This window comes from Ochotona princeps, chromosome 10 (assembly GCF_030435755.1).
Source record: "Ochotona princeps isolate mOchPri1 chromosome 10, mOchPri1.hap1, whole genome shotgun sequence".
Lineage (NCBI taxonomy): Eukaryota > Metazoa > Chordata > Mammalia > Lagomorpha > Ochotonidae > Ochotona > Ochotona princeps.
In genome coordinates, this window is record NC_080841.1 from 23,702,544 (window position 1) to 23,721,833 (window position 19,290).

The following is a 19,290-nucleotide window of genomic DNA, read 5'->3' on the forward strand; positions in this document are numbered from 1 at the left end:
AAATTCTATATCTAAATATATGGAGAAGGGGGTGTTGCTTCTGTTGTGGATTCCAAGATAACTTGGCATCTTTAAGCACCAATGGCCAGGAACGTAAAAAGCTACACAAAGTTCTCTGGACAATCACGACTAGAGCTTCCCCCTCGGAAGTTCTCCCTCTTGCTGCCTGGTGGAGCGGTTGTGGAAGTTCAACTCCAGGGCTTGGGGTGGGGGCGGGAGGGCAGAGGTCAACCAGGGATGCCTGCTGAGAAGGGCAAAGAAACCAAACTTTGCAGATGGCTCCAGGTTCTGCTGAGTCCTGCTTCGCGGGAGGATCTTCTCCGTTTCCACAGCGGCAGCATTCCATGCCTCTTTCAACAGCTCCTGGGCAGGTTCCTTTCCAGTATCCTAGCCGCTGCCCCAAGGTGCAGTCCCCAAGCCTAGGCGGAGCCTGTACCTGCTCACTGGGATCTGGATTTGGGATGAGGGGGCTGAGAGCGCTAAATTCAGCTAAGGTTTGGTGTCACTTACCGACAATATTTAGCAATTTCCATTTCCCATCACAAGGGTCTTGCCGCCCGAAAGAATTTAATGGGCCCACCTCCCCCAACCCATTCCCTCTGCTCCCCTAAATATCTCCATCCCAACTCCAGGTGTGGGATCCTGTGCAGATCTGAGCTCCTGACCACTAATCAAATACTCCTGGAGACAGGGTTGGGTGCTGGTGACTAGTTAACCATCCCCTAACTGTAGAAGGGAGGAAGCCAGGGTCCTCCTACTGCCACCACTCCAGGGGGCTCTGGCCACAAGGATGAAAAGGATTTAGAGCTTGGCTCCAAAACCCGCTGAAGGAAGGAGACAGGATGGTGGTTGTGTGCTTGGGTGCCAGATACTGAGGAAGTGGAGTGGGAGTCGGGGGGTGGGGTGAGGCTGGATCGGTGGAAGGGGCCGGGAGGAGGCGGCAGGTGATCTCAGGGACTGAGCCCCCACACATCTGGCGGGGTTAGGGGCGTCCTGGAAGGCAGCACCAGCAGGGGCGCGGCGGGCTAGGGTCGGGCCAGGAAGCGTGCAGGCAGGCGAGCCCAGGCGGTGAGGTCGTGGGGCGTGGGGGAGGAGGCGGTGTCGGCGAGGGAGAGGGAGGTGCGCAAGGAGGGCGAGGAGCGGGCGAGGGGCGAGAGCGGAGGGCCAGGCAGGCAACTGCTGCTGCTGCTGCGGGCGCCTAGATCGTGCCACACCCCCTCCCCGCGGGGCACGGAGGGCTCAGCCGGGGGAGACGCACAAAGACATGCGAAGTGGGGCTGAGCAGGCGGGGGCACAAAGACGCCGGGGCGCACGGCCTCTCGGGCTGCACCGACCGCCCCCGCGCCGCGCAGCGCCGGGGCCAGGCTAGCGCCAAGCCCAGGGTCGATCGCGCGGCGGCGGCTGCTGCTGCTGCTGCGGGCCTGCGCGGGACCCGGCTCGCCCGCGCTCTCCGGGTGACCCGGGCCCGGCAGCAGGGCGCGCGTGGGGGCGGTGGCGCCCGAGCCCAACTTGGCCTCGGCCTCGCCCTCTGCCCAGCCTGCCGGTGTCCCCTCCTTCCCGCGATTTCGTTTCTTCTCACGCTTCCCCCCCCACCCCCGCCCGCGTCCAGCCCCGCTCTCCCCACCTTGTAAAACAAAGCCGGGGAAAATGCTTGCCCGTGCAGCTCGGAGCGCGCAGCCCGTCTCTGAATAAGAAGTGAGTACAATGGCGTGTTTGTAAAAAAAAAAAAAAAAAAAAGAAAGAAAGAAAAAAAGAGAAAAAGAAAAAGAAAAGAAAAAGGAAAAAAGAAAGAAAAAAGAAAAAGAAAAGCTTCAAGTCCTTTTTTTTTTGGAAAAAAAATAATAAACCCATTTCGAATGCTGCATGCCTCATGCTTCCCAGCGCCTCGCGGGAGAGACCCGACTGTAGAGCAGGAGGTGAGACCCCCCAGGACCCCCTATCCACCGGGCCGCGCTCTCCTGCCTCTGCCTGTCCCGCCCCGGGCTGCAGATGCCCGGCTTGCGGCAGCCAGGCGTTTCCAAACATCTCTGTTTCCCGTCCAAAGCGTCGGGTCATGGTGTGGATTTGGAGACGACTCAGTCCCTGGGCCGTTTCTCTCCTACTCCTGCCGACGCTGCGGGGCTGTGGCATCTCCCTCGGGTCTGGGTTTGGAGCACCTTGGGGGCTTTCCGATGGAGGCAGGGGGTCAGCGTTCGGGAGCAGCAGATGCTCAGGTTGCGCGGTGACCCCGTCACACTTGTTGCCCATTGCCTGGTGGGACACGCAGTGGTGCTGAAAAAAGCTTGTTTTTCTGGCAATTCGGTGGGCAGTGGCGGCTGGAGGGAAGCCCAGTCTAGGTGAGGACGGGAGCCCGGCAGTAAGAGGAGACGGTGCTGTTCCCCGGAGGTGAGGGGGCAGCGATGGATCCAAAGGGTCTGCTTAATTCCCTGGTTACCCATCACAGGGTAGGAATGGAGACCCTGAGGCTATGCGTGTGAGGGAAAAAAAGGCTGCGTGAACAAATATTTTTGTTTTCGTGGTGTTCCTCCGGCTTCTGCCCATGCTGACTGCCAAATGTGCATTGTGTGAATATATCTGCTAATTAGAAAATACAGCTTTAAGAAATTAAACTCCCTAGGGAAAGGGTTTAGCTTTTAACGGACGCGTGCACTTGCAATCTTTTTAAAGGAAAATCTGTCATTTTTAAAGTATATGATGGCAAGATCTGAGTGGAATTTGGGGAGGGGGAGGAGAATGGTAGCAGCTAGGTAAACGCTGGTGATGCTTTCCAATTCTGCACGATGGAAGGCACTGAGATGGAAAACCCGAAATAGGAGCTGGTGAGAGGTTTGGAGGGCTTCCTGTGAAGAGACGATGTGGAACTCCTGTGTGGTTTTCTGTTATTTTTATTCCAGAAAATGACTATATTTTAGATTATGACTTATTTTTCGCTTGGACTCAGCGGCTTGGGGAAGGGGATGGCAAGCTCACAGTGTGACAGTGACTTTTGCCAATTATCAGCACTTCTATTAGAAAAGCATGTGTGTGTTTAATTGAAACATTCAACACATGCTCCGTGCTCATTTGGAGTGCTCTTTATTCGTGTTTTAAAGGTGTCTGCTAGATCGTGGCTCTACTCGGAGCAGGAGGAGAGGGAAACGCGTGTGCGTCTGTATGTAATAGGTTGAACCTTGTGGGACTGCTGCAATGAGCCGTGTGTAGGTGGCATCTCTGTTTGGACGGCTTGTCCTCAGTGCAGCTCTGGTGCCGTCTCATCACAGGCGGAGCCATTCAGAGCTTGGCTGTTGGGGACCCATCTCCCCTGCCATCATTTCACACAACCTCGGTCTAATGCTTCAAATAGCTTTGTTGGCAAAGCTTCTTTTTGATGGATATGTGAAGATATATTTTATGAACTGAAGCTATGGCAACTTGCATTTAACACCCAGTGTTTGACAAGAGAGCAGGGGGTGAGCCATGTGAAAATTGGCATTCTTTGATAGACACTGATCCTTAGGTAATTTCAGGTGCCAGTATGGTGGTTGGTTGGAATTCTATGGGGATGTCTTCTATATCTATCTGAAAATGTAGTTTTGATTATGTTACCATTTTATCATCTACATAGTGGCAACTTTCATCATCTACATAGTTATCATCTACATAGTGGCAACTTTCTTATATGTCTCCAAGATTGATGAACTTTAAACTGATTAGTGTGTTTGGATTTTTTTTTTAAACCTCCTGGCTCTTAGCCATTCCAGTAATCCTTTTAACTCAAAGTTGCCTTTCTAATCCAATGTTCTGTAGCAAATGACCGATTCTCCCCTGTAGGAAGTGGACATGCAGTATCTCTTGTATTTTTGAAAAAGAATTCAATTATTGATACTTTTGAGCAGCTGGGATAGACATCAGTGAGTGTAGTCACCTCAGAGTTATAGGAACTTGTAAGAAAACATTGAAATCCGCTCGAGTGGAACCACTAGCTGTGTTCAGAGTACGTTAGTGTCCTAGTTGGGAGTTAAAGTTTTCATTTCCTTTTTTCTTGATATTGTTCACTGTTGAAATAAAAGGAGCTTGTCTCTTGTGAACTTACCTAAGATTTTAGCCACCACGGCTATCAGCAATTTCTATAAGCATATTTCCAGACGTTTATGGAAAATGGCATTAAGAGATTTGTTTTGGTGCAAAAAAATTATTTTGGAATCCATAATGTACATTTCCATGACCCATTTAAAGATATACTTTTTAAACATGTCAGAGATGGAATCACAAAATGATGGGACTACTTCATTATGAGCCTGCTTTGGAAGGTGAACACAAGAAATGATTGGACTGTTGAGTGGTTTATTTGTGTCATGTTTTGCTACAAGATTATGCATGATTTCTTTTGAATAACAATGTTTGAAGCAGAAATTTTCTTGTAGTTACTATATTACAATGCATTTAAAAACAAAACTAGAGAGTATTCTTTGTATCAATTTGCTTATAATGTAAATTGCTGAGACTGGGAAAGACCAGGAGCCTTGTTTGTGAATACTCCTGCTCTGACTAAGAAGCATCAACTCTTTGGAGTTCAGTGTGTCTTTGTTGACTAGTGTGGTGGAGAGATACAAGTTTAGAAAGGTAGCCCACAGATAGTTCTGTTTAGTGTTTCTTTTCTTTCTTTTTGATTTTTTTTTTTTTGAGTCTGCCTCCAGTGTTTTTCCTTTTCACCTGGGGCTTCCAGGGCAGCAGAGAGCAAAAGTCAGGCCCCTTTCCCATGAGCCTCTGTGTATATATGATCCTGCTGAGGTCCAGTGAGAACACTGTGGTTGGGTCCTGGAGCTTCCACGAGGAGAGCAAGTGGAGCCCAGGCAGTCTCTGCAGAGCCCTTCTAGAAGCAGGACCGCCAGTTCCCTTGTCTCATCCTCTCCGGTCTAACCTTCTTTCTCTGTTGTTGCCAGTGGCGGCACCTGACTTGCTGGATCCTAAATCTGCTGCTCAGAACTCCAAACCAAGGCTCTCATTTTCTACGAAACCCACAGTGCTCGCGTCCCGGGTGGAGAGTGACACAGCCATTAATGTTATGAAATGGAAGACGGTCTCCACGATTTTCCTGGTGGTCGTGCTCTATCTGATCATTGGAGCCACTGTGTTCAAAGCCTTGGAGCAGCCTCATGAGATTTCACAGAGGACCACCATTGTGATCCAGAAGCAGACGTTCATATCCCAACACGCCTGCGTCAACTCGACTGAGCTGGACGAACTCATCCAGGTAATGGCAAGGGATATGGTACACCATTTCCTCAAAGGGGACACGGAGACCGTGAGAACAGGAAGGGACAGCCCAGGGCCCAGTGCAGTTTGGATGTGCCAGGTACAACCCTGGTTCACCTGTGCTCCTTAGCAGCAACCCATTGCTGTTTCTTTGTCTCCTTCATGCCTTTTCTCAGTTTTCTTTTCCTTTCCCCTTGCTTCTCCCACTGCTCCCTCTCATTCTCTTCTTTGCCCGTTCTGCTGTGTATTTCTTTATGGTGTCCTCTTGCTTCCTTTCATGTTGCCTGTCATAAAACGGACAGTGAACATTCTGGACATGGGGTGATTGTGCCAGAGGTCCTCATGGTTGACGGATAATTGCTGATCAAGAGGCCAATGGAAGGTAAATTCCAAGACAGAAATCTTGGCCATGCCCATCATAAGAGAGAAAAAGACAAATCTGGGTACCTCTCACAATTGAAAAGTTGTAGTTCACTTTTTACGTCTAGTGTAGGTAAAATGCTGATAATTGAATCTTTGGTATGTGGAGGAAGAAGCAACTATTACCCTCTAAGTCCTGAAGAAAACTATAACACTAAACATACTGTTGTACAGAAAAGTAGATTTTTTTGGACAAAGACTAATTTATTTTTTGTTTATACTGCCAGAATAAATCCTATGAAGAAACATTTGGTTTTAAAACTTAATTTCCAAGTGCTTAAGCTTCTGTTAGACTCTCTTGAGCTCCTAAGATTTTTTTTACTGTTTGTTTGTTATTGTTGTTACAGATTTACATAAAATAATTCATTAGCCAAACCATGCAACTTGATCAAAAAGAAAGAATTTACTTTATGAGGGGAGACTTGACTGGTTTGGGGAACAGATTTAACACATATTTATTTCCCTATAAATCCCACTTGGCTTACCTGGTTTAATGAGAATTGGACTGTGGATCATCACCTGGGCATGTTCTTCCTCATTTTATGTTTGGATTTACTTCATGTGAATGAACTGGCGTAGCAGTTGGCTTAATTCAGTTTCTTCATCTAGGACCTTTAGTGTCATCATCCTTTGCCCTGGGTCTTCAAATGCAGCCACTGCCTTTCATAACCCTCCATCTTTATAGCATGGCCTTGCAAGTCCTTACTGAAGTTGTGTTAAAACTCCTGAAGTTGGTATTCTCTGATTCTTATTTAGACATTTCTGAGTGTCACCTGTTGGGCTTAAGTTTTCAAAACTCTCTTCACATGATTATATGGTATAGTGAACTTTGCACTTTTAAAAGATGGTGGCAAATTCAGTGATGGCACTGAAGCTGCTGCTGTTATTGTCCCAGCTTCCGCTTTGCTTGATCGCATGTAAGATCACTTGAACTTCACTCTGTTCCACGTGATCCCCTGGAGTTCCACAAAAATGCTCACTTCTTTTGGGTATTAGAAGAGCTCATGGTTTTCTGGGTGGAGGGAGGCAGCCCAGAGTAGTGGCCAATGTTCAAATTTTGGAATCTGTTAGGATGTATTTTTAGTTCATTCTTTACCACATGTCTTCTTGAACAAACGACGTTTTACTCTCTGACTTTAACACCATCTCTTTGGATTGAGAAAAGACTGCTTGTCAATAGGATTGCTATATTGAGGGGATTCACGTATCTTACTGAGGGGCCCAAAAAGGCAAAGGTTGGTTGCTTGATGTTATTTTGCCTTCCTTGTCCCTGTAGTGGGAGTAGCACTTAATTCAGGTAGCTTCATTTTTAGCCCCTAGAGTGAGGTGGTGGTGGGCTAGAGCAGGGCAAGAATGAATGACTGAAATTTTAGCACAGTGCAGGAGGAAACTTGTATGGGTTTGAAAGTGATCTCACTCTTCAGTACTATCCATATTTACTCAGAAATCTCAAAGTAACTTCAAGGTCATAGCAGTTAGGGACATTCTATTGGTGAATACTTTTTTTTTCTAATTTTTTTCCCTATGTTGTTTTTAAAATGGGCACAACCATTAGACCTATTTTCTTTCTCCTATGCTTGGACATTTCATTTTAGATTTATTAATGTTTGCTGTGTGTTGGGTATTTTTGTATTTTAAAACATGTTCATGCTCAGTATTTTCCATACTGAAAATTTCTCATTATCTATTGTCCTGTCAATCACCTTTGTAATCCCATGATTTTAACAAATTATTTTGTTCTTGAATGCAATTTCTTTCAAGCTAGTATTTTTTAAAGTTTATTTAAAAGGCAGAGAGAAAGAGGAAGAGATAGAGGTCTTAAATCAAATGGTTCACTCTCCAAAGGCTGCAATGACTGGGGCTAGGCCTGGAGCTTCTTCCAGGTCTCCCACATGGGTGCAGGTTCCCTACTACTTGGGCCATATTCTGCTACTTTCCCAAGTGCATTAGCAGGAAGCTATATCAGGAGTAGGACAGCTGGAATTTGAAGCAGTGACCATATGGGATGTTAACATTTCAGGTGGTAGTTTAGCCTGTTGTGCCTTAAGACCAGGGCCCCCAAAAGTGATCTTTTCAGCATCATGGCTTCAGGGCTTAAAAAGTGTGTAAGAAGGAAAGGAAAATGAGCCAGGCATCATTTATTAGTGGTGCATTTCATTTATATGATTCTCATACATTTCTAAATGTTTTTTCCACTCCTCTCTTGACATTCAATTACTGTGTAACACCTTGTTAATAGGTATGCAAGGCAGTAACATTCCAACATTTGTATTAGGAAATGCAGACAGGGTAAGTCCAGTGACTTCCCTTAAGGAGTGTTGTTCAGATGTGAAAGTGCAAGGATCAGGATTCGTGGTTGGCATTGTCCACGGTACCTCTGCTTCTTCAGGCCTTACCTACTTTCTGTGCTGAAGGAAGACGTAGTCAAAGTGGCAAGCACTTCAGTACACAGCTGATGGAAAAGGAATCCTGGCCTCTGTGTTTGGAAAGCTGGGAAGGAGGGAATGGATAATCAGAGAGCAGGCCAACCACGGGCAGTTCATCTATAATCTGCTCCAGGTCTCAGGTTGTTAATTACAGCTGTAAATAAACTACAATAACTTGATTCCATGTTCTGGTGGTTGTGTGGGGTAGGGCAGCTGAGGTGAGAGAGAGAGGAGCGGGAGGGTGATGGCTGTTTCTGTTACAAAGCCTACATGGGGTTATGTATACATCATGCTTTCAGGGTGGCTTTTGGTACTAGTCCTTCAAGACAGGACTGGGGAAGGACAGGAATATCAAGACAGAGATACCTACCATGCTGAAATCTTGAGCAGTGTGATTTCCAACTCCCATTAAATGTAAATTAATGTGACATCAGAAGAAGAAAAATATAGGGAAAACTTTTTACATTTTATGAGTCATAAATACCAGTTTAGTGAGCACTTACCCTGTGCACAGCATCATTTTAACCCTTTATACTTATCATTTAATTGAATTATCTTAGTCCATGAGTTCTGTGCATTACTGCCTGCAATTATGCATGTGGAAACTAAGGCAGAGCGAGCTTACATTGCTGGGAGTGAGCAGTGAGTGATCTGTTATTGAAAGGAGGTAGACAGAACTTGTGTTCTTGGTTCTTGCATTTTCTGCCACTGAGAAAAATGTAAGGACACATTGGATGTAAAGTTGCCATGTGTGAGAACATAATGAATATTATGTTGTCTGTACACTGGGATGTCTAGAATATTCTTTTTCCAAGACTGAGTTTGTCATATGGATTTGAATCTTCTTCCTGGGTGGAATCACTGCTTTCCTGTTTGGAATGGTAATTTATAAACTGCCAATCCATGAAGTGGTAACCCAGGACAGCATGGCTACGTTATACGTACCTGGTCTTTAATTTAGTTATTTAGGTGTTCGTTAATTCTGGGGTTAAAACATAGAGCTAAATGTGTGAGCTATGCATTAATTATAAAAATGCCCTATAAGAGTTTGGACTCTAAAATATTTTTAAAGATTTAATTATTTGAAAGGAAGACAAAAGGGAGAGATCTGTCTTTGATCTTCTGGTTCATTCCTGAAATGGCCACAATAGCCAGAGCTGGGCACAGTCACAGCCAGAAGCTGGGAACACCATCCAGGTCTCCCCACGTGGGTGGTAGGGACTCAGCTACTTGAATCATCTTCTTTTGCTTTTCCAGCTACACTAGCAGGAAGCTAAATCCAAAGAAGAGCAGCTGGAACTTCAAGCAGTGCTCTGATATGTGATGTTGGCATTGAAGGTCTATAGCTTAACCCACTGTGCTGTCGTACCCAGCCTGGGAGTTGGCTTTTGATTGTTAATTTAAACTGAATCCCCAGTGAGCAGGCAAGGTGATACTCTGCTCTTAGGTGAAGAAGCGAACACCTGTTTGTGAAGGGCATCTGGTGGCCCAAGGTCCAGATCTTTGTCATTATTCTGCTGAGAGGATTATTTTCTCTCTGCATGCCCCCTTCTTGTTTTGGTTGAACCAGAGCCATTTGTTGAGACCTTCCAATGTGTATGACCTCTGTGCTAGTTTTGAAGCAAATAATGGCTGCTGTCATGGCACCCCCTCTCACATAGTCAAGCAGAGGATACTGCTATAGTGATAGAAACAGCCAAAGAACTCATGAGTAGGTCTGGCAATTGTTTGAATTGGAGAGATGATGAGGAAATGAAGAACCTAATGACAAGTGGGGAAGACTTAAAATAAAATGTTAAAAGGAAACTGGGTCTCAAGGATACCCAAGGGTGGTCTGTGGGGATGAAGACATTAACTGGACAGTGCCGGCAGGGTGGACCTGGTGTAGTCAAGTAATGGGATCGTTTGGGTGAGAAGGGCAGGGACATGTGTGGCAAGTGGACTGGGGCCTATAATTCCACACCAGGGAAGTGGGTTGTGTCCTAGGCCTGTTCTCTTCTGCTGGGTGTATACGCCTGGTTGGATTCTTAGCTGTGTGTCATAGGTAACATAGTCCTGCAATACAAGTTAATGACAGGTCTTGCTACAATGCCACTGAAACTAGATGTAAGATACAGAGTATATACAATCATATGCATATTGCCTTACGTTAATGTTATAATCATTCATTTGAAACTGTTTACTGTAAGTTGGGCTAAGATCTGAAACAGTGGAGCATAGAACATAAAAATTCTTGTCTTTGTTGAACTTACACTGCACTTGGGGAATAATTACTGGGGTGAATAGTTGGATGGTGATAAGCTTCAAGAAATAAAGTAGTTAAGGGATAAGAACATAAGAGTCATGTTGGTGGTTAATTTTAGATCATGTTCCTAGGGAAGATAAGGTGACTTTCACCTTGAAGTTTCACTGCATGGTGGCTTGCAAGAAGAGAGACAAGGGACAAGCACCTGACTGTAGGAAAAACACTTTGGTAGAGAACTTAGCTCATTCAAAAGCCGTTGGTGAGATGAGACGTTCTGACTATGGAAGGGATGGTAGGAGATGTCTCAGGCAGGTGATGGGTCCAGGTCATAAAGGGTGTTGCAAATTCTAATAAGGACTCTGGCTTTTTGGTGTAGATAAGTATCCTGCTTTGGCTTACATTTCAAAAGGATCACTATGGCTGCTGTGTTGAGAAATAGCCTACATGCAACCAAAAGCAGAAACAGAGGAACCATTAGGAGACTGTTGTAATAATTGCCATGGGAGATGAGGGGGTTTAAACTAAGGTGGGGGCAACAGTGGCTTGTGAAATGTGGTTGGATTGTGGATGTATTTTGAAAAGGAGAGTCAATGGCCTTCCAGTTGGACCAGATGTGCAGTACAAAGAAGGGGAGTCAAGGTTAATACCCCGATTTTTGTTCTAAGCGGCTAAAAGAATAGGGTTTCTCTTTTCCAGAGATGTAGAACAGTGTAGATAGAGCTGGTTTGGAATTTAGTTTTAGATATTTTATTAATAATATCAGGTAGGTTTCAGTGATTAAGGAAAATTAACTGGATTTCAAATAGTACTTAGAGATCCATAGTATATTGCAGGGAAATGATGCACTTCCCAGACATGTACCCAGGCCAAGTTTACATCACAGTGAAGACTGGATGGATTTGAGGGGTCTGGAGAGGCCACCTGCCAGCTCCTGCTGTTCTCTGCAAGCCTCTGTTTTAGATTAAGAACCACGGATGTATGTTTGGAACACTTTGGGACCTGGGAACCCAGAAGGGACTGCTCACCATCGTTCTTTTACTTTGCTGGTCACACAGGCATATTTTCCAGTGTAATCAGCCCCAGTGGTGGGATTTTCTGGGAGTCTCACCAAGAAAAGCTGTCAGTTTTCCCTCACCCACTGTATAGTTATCAACATGGAGTGCTGAAAATGATACCACTTCCCTTTCCTCTGAAACTTCCCAGGCTGTTGTCTGTTGAGCAATGCTCTTGAGATTATCATGAGTTATGGTCTGGTTTTATCAGGGGACAGTGCTGGGCAGGTCCTCCGCCAAAACACCTCAGGCTGATTCTAGCCATGTTAAATCTGAGATGCATATTAAGACATTCAAGTGGGGAGCTGTTGCTGTGGTATAGCAGGTAAAGCCACTGTCTGTGTTGCTGGTATCCTGTATGGGTGGCAGTTTGAGTCCTAGCAGTTCCACTTATGATGCAGCTGCATATTTCTGTGCTTGGGAAGGCACTGAACAATGCCTTAGTTGCTTCTGTCTCTGTACCCACATAGGATACCCAGAGGAACCTCCTGGCTTTTGGTATTGGACTAGCACAGCTCTGGCTACTGTGGCCATTTAGGGAGGAAACCAGCGGATGAATGATTCTCTCTGCCTCTCTCTACCTCTCTGTCTCTCCCTCTCTCACTCCCTCTGTCTGTAACTCTGCCTTCCAATAAATAAATAATCTATCTTTACAAAGAAAAAGGCATCCAAGTAGTGATGTTATATAAGAAGCTACAAATAGGAGTTGGAGTTTGGGGGAGGTTTGAGGGTTAGGAAAGTCATCATGAAACAGATAATGTACTATCCATAATACATAATTTCATTGCCCTGGATGAAATTTCCAGGGTGTGAACAGAGATTCAAGAGTGATCTTAAAAGTGTTTTCGCATGTGGAAGATACTAAGAAATAGAATGCAAAATGTATTTGAAAAAATGATTTACAATCAAAGATTTCATGGACAATTTTCTTATTTTAATGAACTGCATTACCTTATGTCATTCCTTTTATTCTTGTTTGTACCTGTCTAAGCATGGGAACTACTGAAGATGTGTGAGTAGAGGCAGTTTGAGTTTTAGATCATGATGCAGTGGTAAATTGGGTGACTCTGTATATGAAGAGCAGAGCCACAGCTGACTGTACGTGGTAGTGAGTGATAGTGTATGATTACATAGGCAATGGTTTCGTGGCTGTCATTCCAGGTTGTATAAATACTCGTAGATGATGGGTTTCCAAATGGAAAATATGTGTTATGAAAAAGCTATGCATGGACTTCAATGCTTTGGGGACCAAGATAAGTTTATATTTTCCATTCCCCTCATATATTAGATATTTGGCTTCATTTTTATTTATGAACATGATGACATGATGTTCAAAAAGTATCCAAAAAGGATTCCTTTCCCCACCAAGTTTTTGGAACTATAGATTTTATACACACTGAAAAAAATGCCTGCAAGTGGCCTAAATCTCTCATAAACATTGGTATCCTTTTGCTTCATCTCTGGATTAATGCACTTTTAAGTAGTATAATGTGGAATGTTTTTGGGATATTAACCTGTTTGCTTTATTATGATTCCATATTAGCAAGTTGCAACTTAAATGCCAGAACTGGGAGTGCCAACTGAAAATCTGACTGCCAAAAAGGAATGCAGAAGTCTTAAAGAAAGCGTTGTCAGTGTCCAGGTTTTTCAGGGCTTCTCCATGCGCTGATTTCCGATCCTTACCCCACTCCCCTGCCCATGTTTTCAGGCTGCCTTGACTTTCACAAGAAGAGGAATCAGAGGGATAGTCTTTTGTATAAGTACATCAGGTGACAATTGAGGAACTTCATGTACTATTTTCTAATACTAATTGAAGTTTAAAAATTGCTTCTACATATTGGAAAGGTGAGAGAAAAAGAAAGACGGAGAAAGAGGAATCCCTATCTTGCTTCTACTAGTTGACTCACCAAAAGGCCACAAAAACCAGGAGTGGGGCAGCCAGGAGGACAGAGCACTCCGCTCAGGACATTCACATGCGGGGCAGGGGCCCAAGAACTTGAGCTGTTGTCTCCTGTATCCTGTGTACCTTAGCAGAGAGATGGGCTTTGACTTGCTTGTTTGGGATGTTGGCATCACAAAGAAGCAGCAGATGAGTGCTTGGTGCTAATTGCGGACCCCTACATTTTTAATATAACCTGTGAAATTAGTCTGAAAAAAATTTACCCTTGAAGAATACATGAGGATAAACTTGGCCCTGTTATTTTTTAAAAAAATAGAAAAATGGTACATGAATGTTATAGGTTCTATATTAATAAAACATGATTTAAAGCTTGTGGTTATGAAGGAATATTATTTAAAATAATGGCGACCGAGTTATGACAGAATGAGAGATATGATTCTGTACATGCCTTGTACTATATTTTAAGAATACCATTTGACTGGCAGTATATTTAGTCTAAGCCAAAATAAGACTTGATTGTGAAGCTCATTGAATAGACATAGAAGAGTCTGGAATAGAAGAGTGGATTCGATTGAAATCTGACCATTGTAGATGTGTCATTAGTGATGATAGTCTTGGCTCTAGCATTGCCATAGTTATATGTGCCTTGCTTGTTGTATACTGTTTGTGTACCATTTTCCACCCAAAGCACATTATATTAGTCCCCATACCCCTGATCATCTATATTGTAAGTTACGTTTTTAAAATGAAGAAATTGAGCCATAGGCACAATAAGTGTCTTACACCCCAGAAAGAGGAAAATTGGTGCCTTGGTCAGATTCTTCCTTGTGTGTTCTTCTTAAAGTTGTACAGGATTGTATGCAACACTTTTTAATCAGAGGGGATACCTGGCAAATGTGTAGTCTACGTTTACATCTTCACAGAGACACTTTCATATGCTTTCCCTCTTGCTGGCAAGAAAAGATTTTCCTTTGCTCCCCCCTGCCCTTGCACGTGAGTGAACTGAAGCATGGAATGTTAACCTAAGGCCACTGGCTGCAGCTAGCACTGCAAGCATCACAACTGTAGCACTACTGTTGAGGTGACTCCAAATGCTGTTTGTCCTGTTCTGAGACCTCCTTAGAAATTGCAGTATTTTGTTATGTTTTGTCACCCTGAGCTCCTCTTTCGTCCACTGTCAGGGTCTTCCGTCCCGCAGAAGAATTCACCCGACACTCCAGGTTCTATATCTTGAGGCACTTTATTCTTCCAACCAGTCCGTTTCCCAGCCGGTCGACTCGACTTCTCCCTTTTCCTCCCGTTTGTCTCTGTTTCATTCCCCAACCTCCTCGTCACCCCTAGTGTTCTTCTGTCTGTCCGTCCGTCCATCCCAGTCGTACCCTGTCCTCCGTCTCAGTCTGTCCGTCGGTCTCCGTCTCCGTCTTCCTGTCCTGGCCTGCTTCTTCCTGAAACCCCCACCACTAAATATAATCCTAGTCCAATCAGCTTAAAGGTCACCGATGCACGCGGCAGGCACGCCAGTCATAGCTCTGATCACGCGTAGCACACGTGCTAAGCATGCAGCTACGGGCCAATCAGAAGGCACTTCCTGAAACCTGTGTACCGCCAAGCTCTGGAGGGAGGAGAGGTCTCAGCGCCATCTTAGGGCACACGTGCAGTGCTCCTGACAGTCCATCCCAAAGACACAAGTATGAGTTGTACATCTAGACCCTGCCCTTCTGATTTTGCAGCTTTGGTGAGTTCAAAACTCAGCAAGCCTGGCTTCCAACATCTGTGTGCTCCCTGCTTTATGAGCAAAGGTTGGCGGGAGAGGATTTGGCAGGTTACAACTCCAAACCCACAAATGGCAATGAAAATATTATTCTAGAGCGTGCATGGCTGGATGCTGATCATGCTGAGGCATGGGCAGGTAAGGTAAGCCAGGGAAGGCCATTCAAACAGGAGAATTCTTCCCTGGAAAGAATGAATGGCAAAGGAGGTGGGGGCACAGAATGAAATAAAGTGGATGGAAAGGAGTTTGTGCTTCAGAAGCTTCCTTAAAAATGTGTAGTATAAAACATTTGGGGTTTCAAATTTTTTGGCACTAAAATATACTTATCCTTATTTGGATTATTTATTTAAAAGGCAGAGCTACAAAAGATGTGTGTGAGAGAGAAAATGAATATCTTAGATCCACTAGTTTACTTTCCAAATGGCCACCATGGCTGCAGCTGGCTCAGGCTTAAACCAGGGCCTAGGAGCTCTGGATCTACCACATGTGTGTAGGGACCAAGTGACTTGGACCATCTTATGCTACTTTCCCAGGTGCATTAACATGAAGCTGAATTGAAAGCGGAGCAGCTGGGCTTGAACCAGTGTCCATATGGGACAGTGCATTTGCAGATAGCTGGTTAACTCACTACACCATCTTTTTAAGCTGTGGTCTGCAAGGTGTTTTTTTGTGTGTGTTTGTTTTGTTTTGTTTTGTTTTTTTGTTTTTTCAGAGACATGGCAAAAAAGGTCACCAACTCACAAGGTCTTTGTGTTAAGGGACAGGGTATGGTGAGGAATAGGAAACCTCACACAGCAGCTGTCTCTGATGCAGCACTGCCTAATTCTTCACAACATGTTTCGATTGGCAACACAGATATGAACTGGCCTAACATGTTTTTAAGGAAATGGAGCATAGAGCCAAATCAAAGCATAGATTGTAAAGTTCCCTCTAAGCAGGAATCTTCCCTATCAGATTTGTGATGTTTTTGAGATTGTTTGATGTCACAGGGTTCATTACTGCATCAGTCAGCTTCCCAGAGTCATCCTGGGAATGCTCTTTCTTCATCTTGACATTTATAATTATTTAGTTTATTTTAATTTGAAAGACGCACCAACACACACAGATAAAGGGAGGGAGGAGGAGGGTAGACACAGAGATGTACAGTTGGATGTCTCTGGGACCTTTGCATCTCACATCCTCCTGAAGAGCAAGTGTTGTAATTAATGGATCAACAGAGAAGGAAGGGACTTTCATCTAGAATTGTCCTTGTAAAGCTCTGCAGGTACTAAGCACAGTTATCTTAGCCTGTGGGTAAGGAGAAAACTGAGCCTATTCCTTAGTCGTGCTAGAATGAGATTCTGATTACATCCAAAGAAATGCATGGAAAGGACCACATGGAGGTTCTAGGTGTGTCTGGTAATGAAGAGCCACAGGTTCTCCAGGTGATGACTGTTGTCTCCTCGTTAGGATGTATCCGACAGACTCTTCCTCCCTCCCTCCTGCTTTCTACCCTCCTCTCCACTCTCCCTCTTCTCTTCCTCCTTCCTTTCTTTTTTCTTTTTCTTTAAAATGGAATTCTGTTATTGGCGATTTCTCCCCTCTTTTTTTTTTTAAAGATTTATTTATTTTATTACAAAGTCAGATAAACAGAGAGGAGGAGATTCAGAGAGAAAGATCTTCCGTCCAATGATTCACTCCTCAAGTGTGCACATTAGCTGGTGCTGTGCCGATCCTGCGCCGATCCGAAGCCAGGAACCAGGAACCTCTTCCGGGTCTCCCACATGGGTGCAGGGTCCCAATGCATTGGGCCGTCCTCGACTGCTTTCCCAGGCCACAAGCAGGGAGCTGGATGGGAAGTGGAGCGGCCGGGATTAGAACCTGTGTCCATGTGGGATCCCAGCACGTTCAGGGTGAGGACTTTAGCCGCTAGGCCACTGTGCCGGGCCCTCCCCTCTTTCTTGATTAAAAGCTTTCTTTGACAGATCTGAAATTATGTGATTTTTTTTTCCTCTGCTGTCTTTTTGAATTCATTCTTTATGGTTTCATTATTGGATTGAAGACCAAGAGTGCCAATGTTTTAATTTATGACAATGTTTACTAGTGACTGCTGGTATAGGAACTATAATTACAATTCTCTAGAAGTTGTTAATTCTTTTATGAAATTTGATCAGTTTTTGGAGGTTTTGTGTGTTTTGTTAAAAATGAAGCTTACCCCTTTGACTGAAGGTAAAAGCAATCTTAAACTTTTTTGTGATCTTTTGGTCCAAAAGTTCATCCTCTTAGAAAATAGTATAGAAATAATAAAATCATTGGTATTGCAAATGAGAAGGACCTCTGGAGAATATGGTGGCTCCTTTTGACCACTGGGCTGAGTTACAGGTGTTGTATATGGTTCCACTCATTCCTATTCTTTCATTGGTTAAATGTCCACATACCTTGGGCTATAGCTTGATCAGTGAGAGAATAAGATGATATTTTAAAAGGTAATTCATTAATTTGAGAGGTAGAAAATAGAAATTAGAGACAGAAAGAGAGAGATAGAGGTAAGAGCAAGAGAGCGAGAGAACGAGAGAGGGCTGTTATTTCCTGATTCACTCCCCAAATGTCTGGGATGACTAGAATTGAGTCAAGGTTCAGTAACTCAGTTGAGGTCTCCTGTTTGGGGGACGGGGGCCCCATTACCTGAACCAGAGATGATGTGTTTCATCTCTTTCAAGCTGTTTCTCTGCCTTCCCTTTTATGGCAATGTGAGTCAGGAACATTGAGGCTTCAGGTTGGTGTCTCTAATCTTAACAGCAGCACCAAGAGATGTGGAAAACCAGGCCTTCGCCTTCCACAGTGGAGATGTATGTGGAGCATCAGGACACCAAGCTACTGCTGTTCTTCAGTTTAATCTGGATAGATGTTTTGAATGGAACTATATTTCAACCTCTACCTTCTCTTGAGATAAATGGGTCAGATCCTATCAATGAAATTCTGCATGTCATTTAATCTTTTATGAAATGACATCATCCTTATTTGAAGCATAGCAAGCTTTTGTCAACAAAGTCATGTAACACCCTTTAAAGAAAGGAGCATTGTCTTTTTATCTCCTCCCCTTCTACATCTGTGGAGTTGATAGTGAATTCTAGATGCAAGATCTATGATCCTGTGTCCTGGGTCTTTGCATTTCTAATACTTTTGGTTTTTAATCTCTCTCTTTTTAACTTATAATGTCTCTTGATTGTTCTGTTTGTCTTTCTCAGAGCTACATTCCACTCAGTTAACTTTGGTAAGAGTCAATAAGAATGGTGGGCAATATTCTAGAATAGAAGGATTTAGAATGTAGCGCAAGGGTGGTTTCCTGGTTTTTGTTTGTTTTTTGTTTAATTCCTATTCTCTGTGAAAACTAGTGTTTTGGGTATTAGTATTGTTTTTGGATGAAGAGTTATGGTGTGAATGTTTAGCCTAGCAGTTAAGACACGGCAATCCCTCATTGTAGTGCCTGATTTCCATTTCTGCATTGAGATGTGGATTCCAGATTCCCATCACTGAATACAGTGGGAAGGAGCAGTGATGCCTCAAATTGTTGGGTTCTTGCCACTCATGTGGGAGATCCAGATGGAGTCCTTGACTTCTAGCTTCAGTCTGGCCCAATGGTAGGAGTACCTCTGTCTCGCTCAATGCCTCTCAAATAAATAAATAAAACTGAGTAAAGAATGAAACGTAAACTCAGTTGAGGTCTCCTGTTTGGGGGATGGGGATCCCATTACCTGAACCAGAGATGGTTTGTTTCATCTCTTTCCAGCTGTTTCTCAGCACTATTCCTAGAATACAAAATAAGAAAAAGAAAAAAAGAAAACCAGGAAAGGAACAAGAGTCATGGCAATGCCTGATACTTCTAGGCAACTGACAGCACAGCGTAGAAAGGGTAGCCTGCCTGATTTCTCGTAGCTATAATTGGTATTCATGTGGTAAAGACCAAATCCAACTCTCATTTATGTGTCTGTTCCCCTTTCTTGTTTAAATTTAATTGAACTTGAACATTTCACTTCTCATACATCCTGGTGGTATGTCCAGACCTTGATAGTTTCCCCTTTCAGTTTTAAATCAAAGCACCCTGCACAGATGCTTAGATTTATCCCCTCACATAGATATTTCATACACTTATTATTATAATTCCTTCATGTAGGTGTGGGACCAAGCATACTATTTGTGCAGAGATGGATTTTTTTTTACATCAGTCTTTCCAATATTCTTGTGTTTATGACTACTTATAT

General features: G+C 43.9%; 1 protein-coding gene across 4 annotated transcripts in view; it reads left to right on the forward strand.

Moving 5' to 3' along the window:
- KCNK2 (potassium two pore domain channel subfamily K member 2) overlaps positions 1–19,290 on the forward strand; it is a 192,895-nt gene that overhangs the window by 61,348 nt on the left and 112,257 nt on the right. For 2 of the 4 annotated variants that reach the window (XM_004578643.4, XM_058669184.1), the window contains exons 1-2: positions 1,786–1,916; positions 4,923–5,233. In XM_004578643.4, coding sequence (XP_004578700.1) covers positions 1,871–1,916; positions 4,923–5,233 — 357 coding nt within the window. In that variant the 5' untranslated portion in view covers positions 1,786–1,870. Of the gene's footprint in view, positions 1–1,230; positions 1,696–1,785; positions 1,917–4,922; positions 5,234–19,290 lie in introns of those variants that run through there. The other 2 variants (XM_058669185.1, XM_004578644.2) reach the window with 2 other exon arrangements.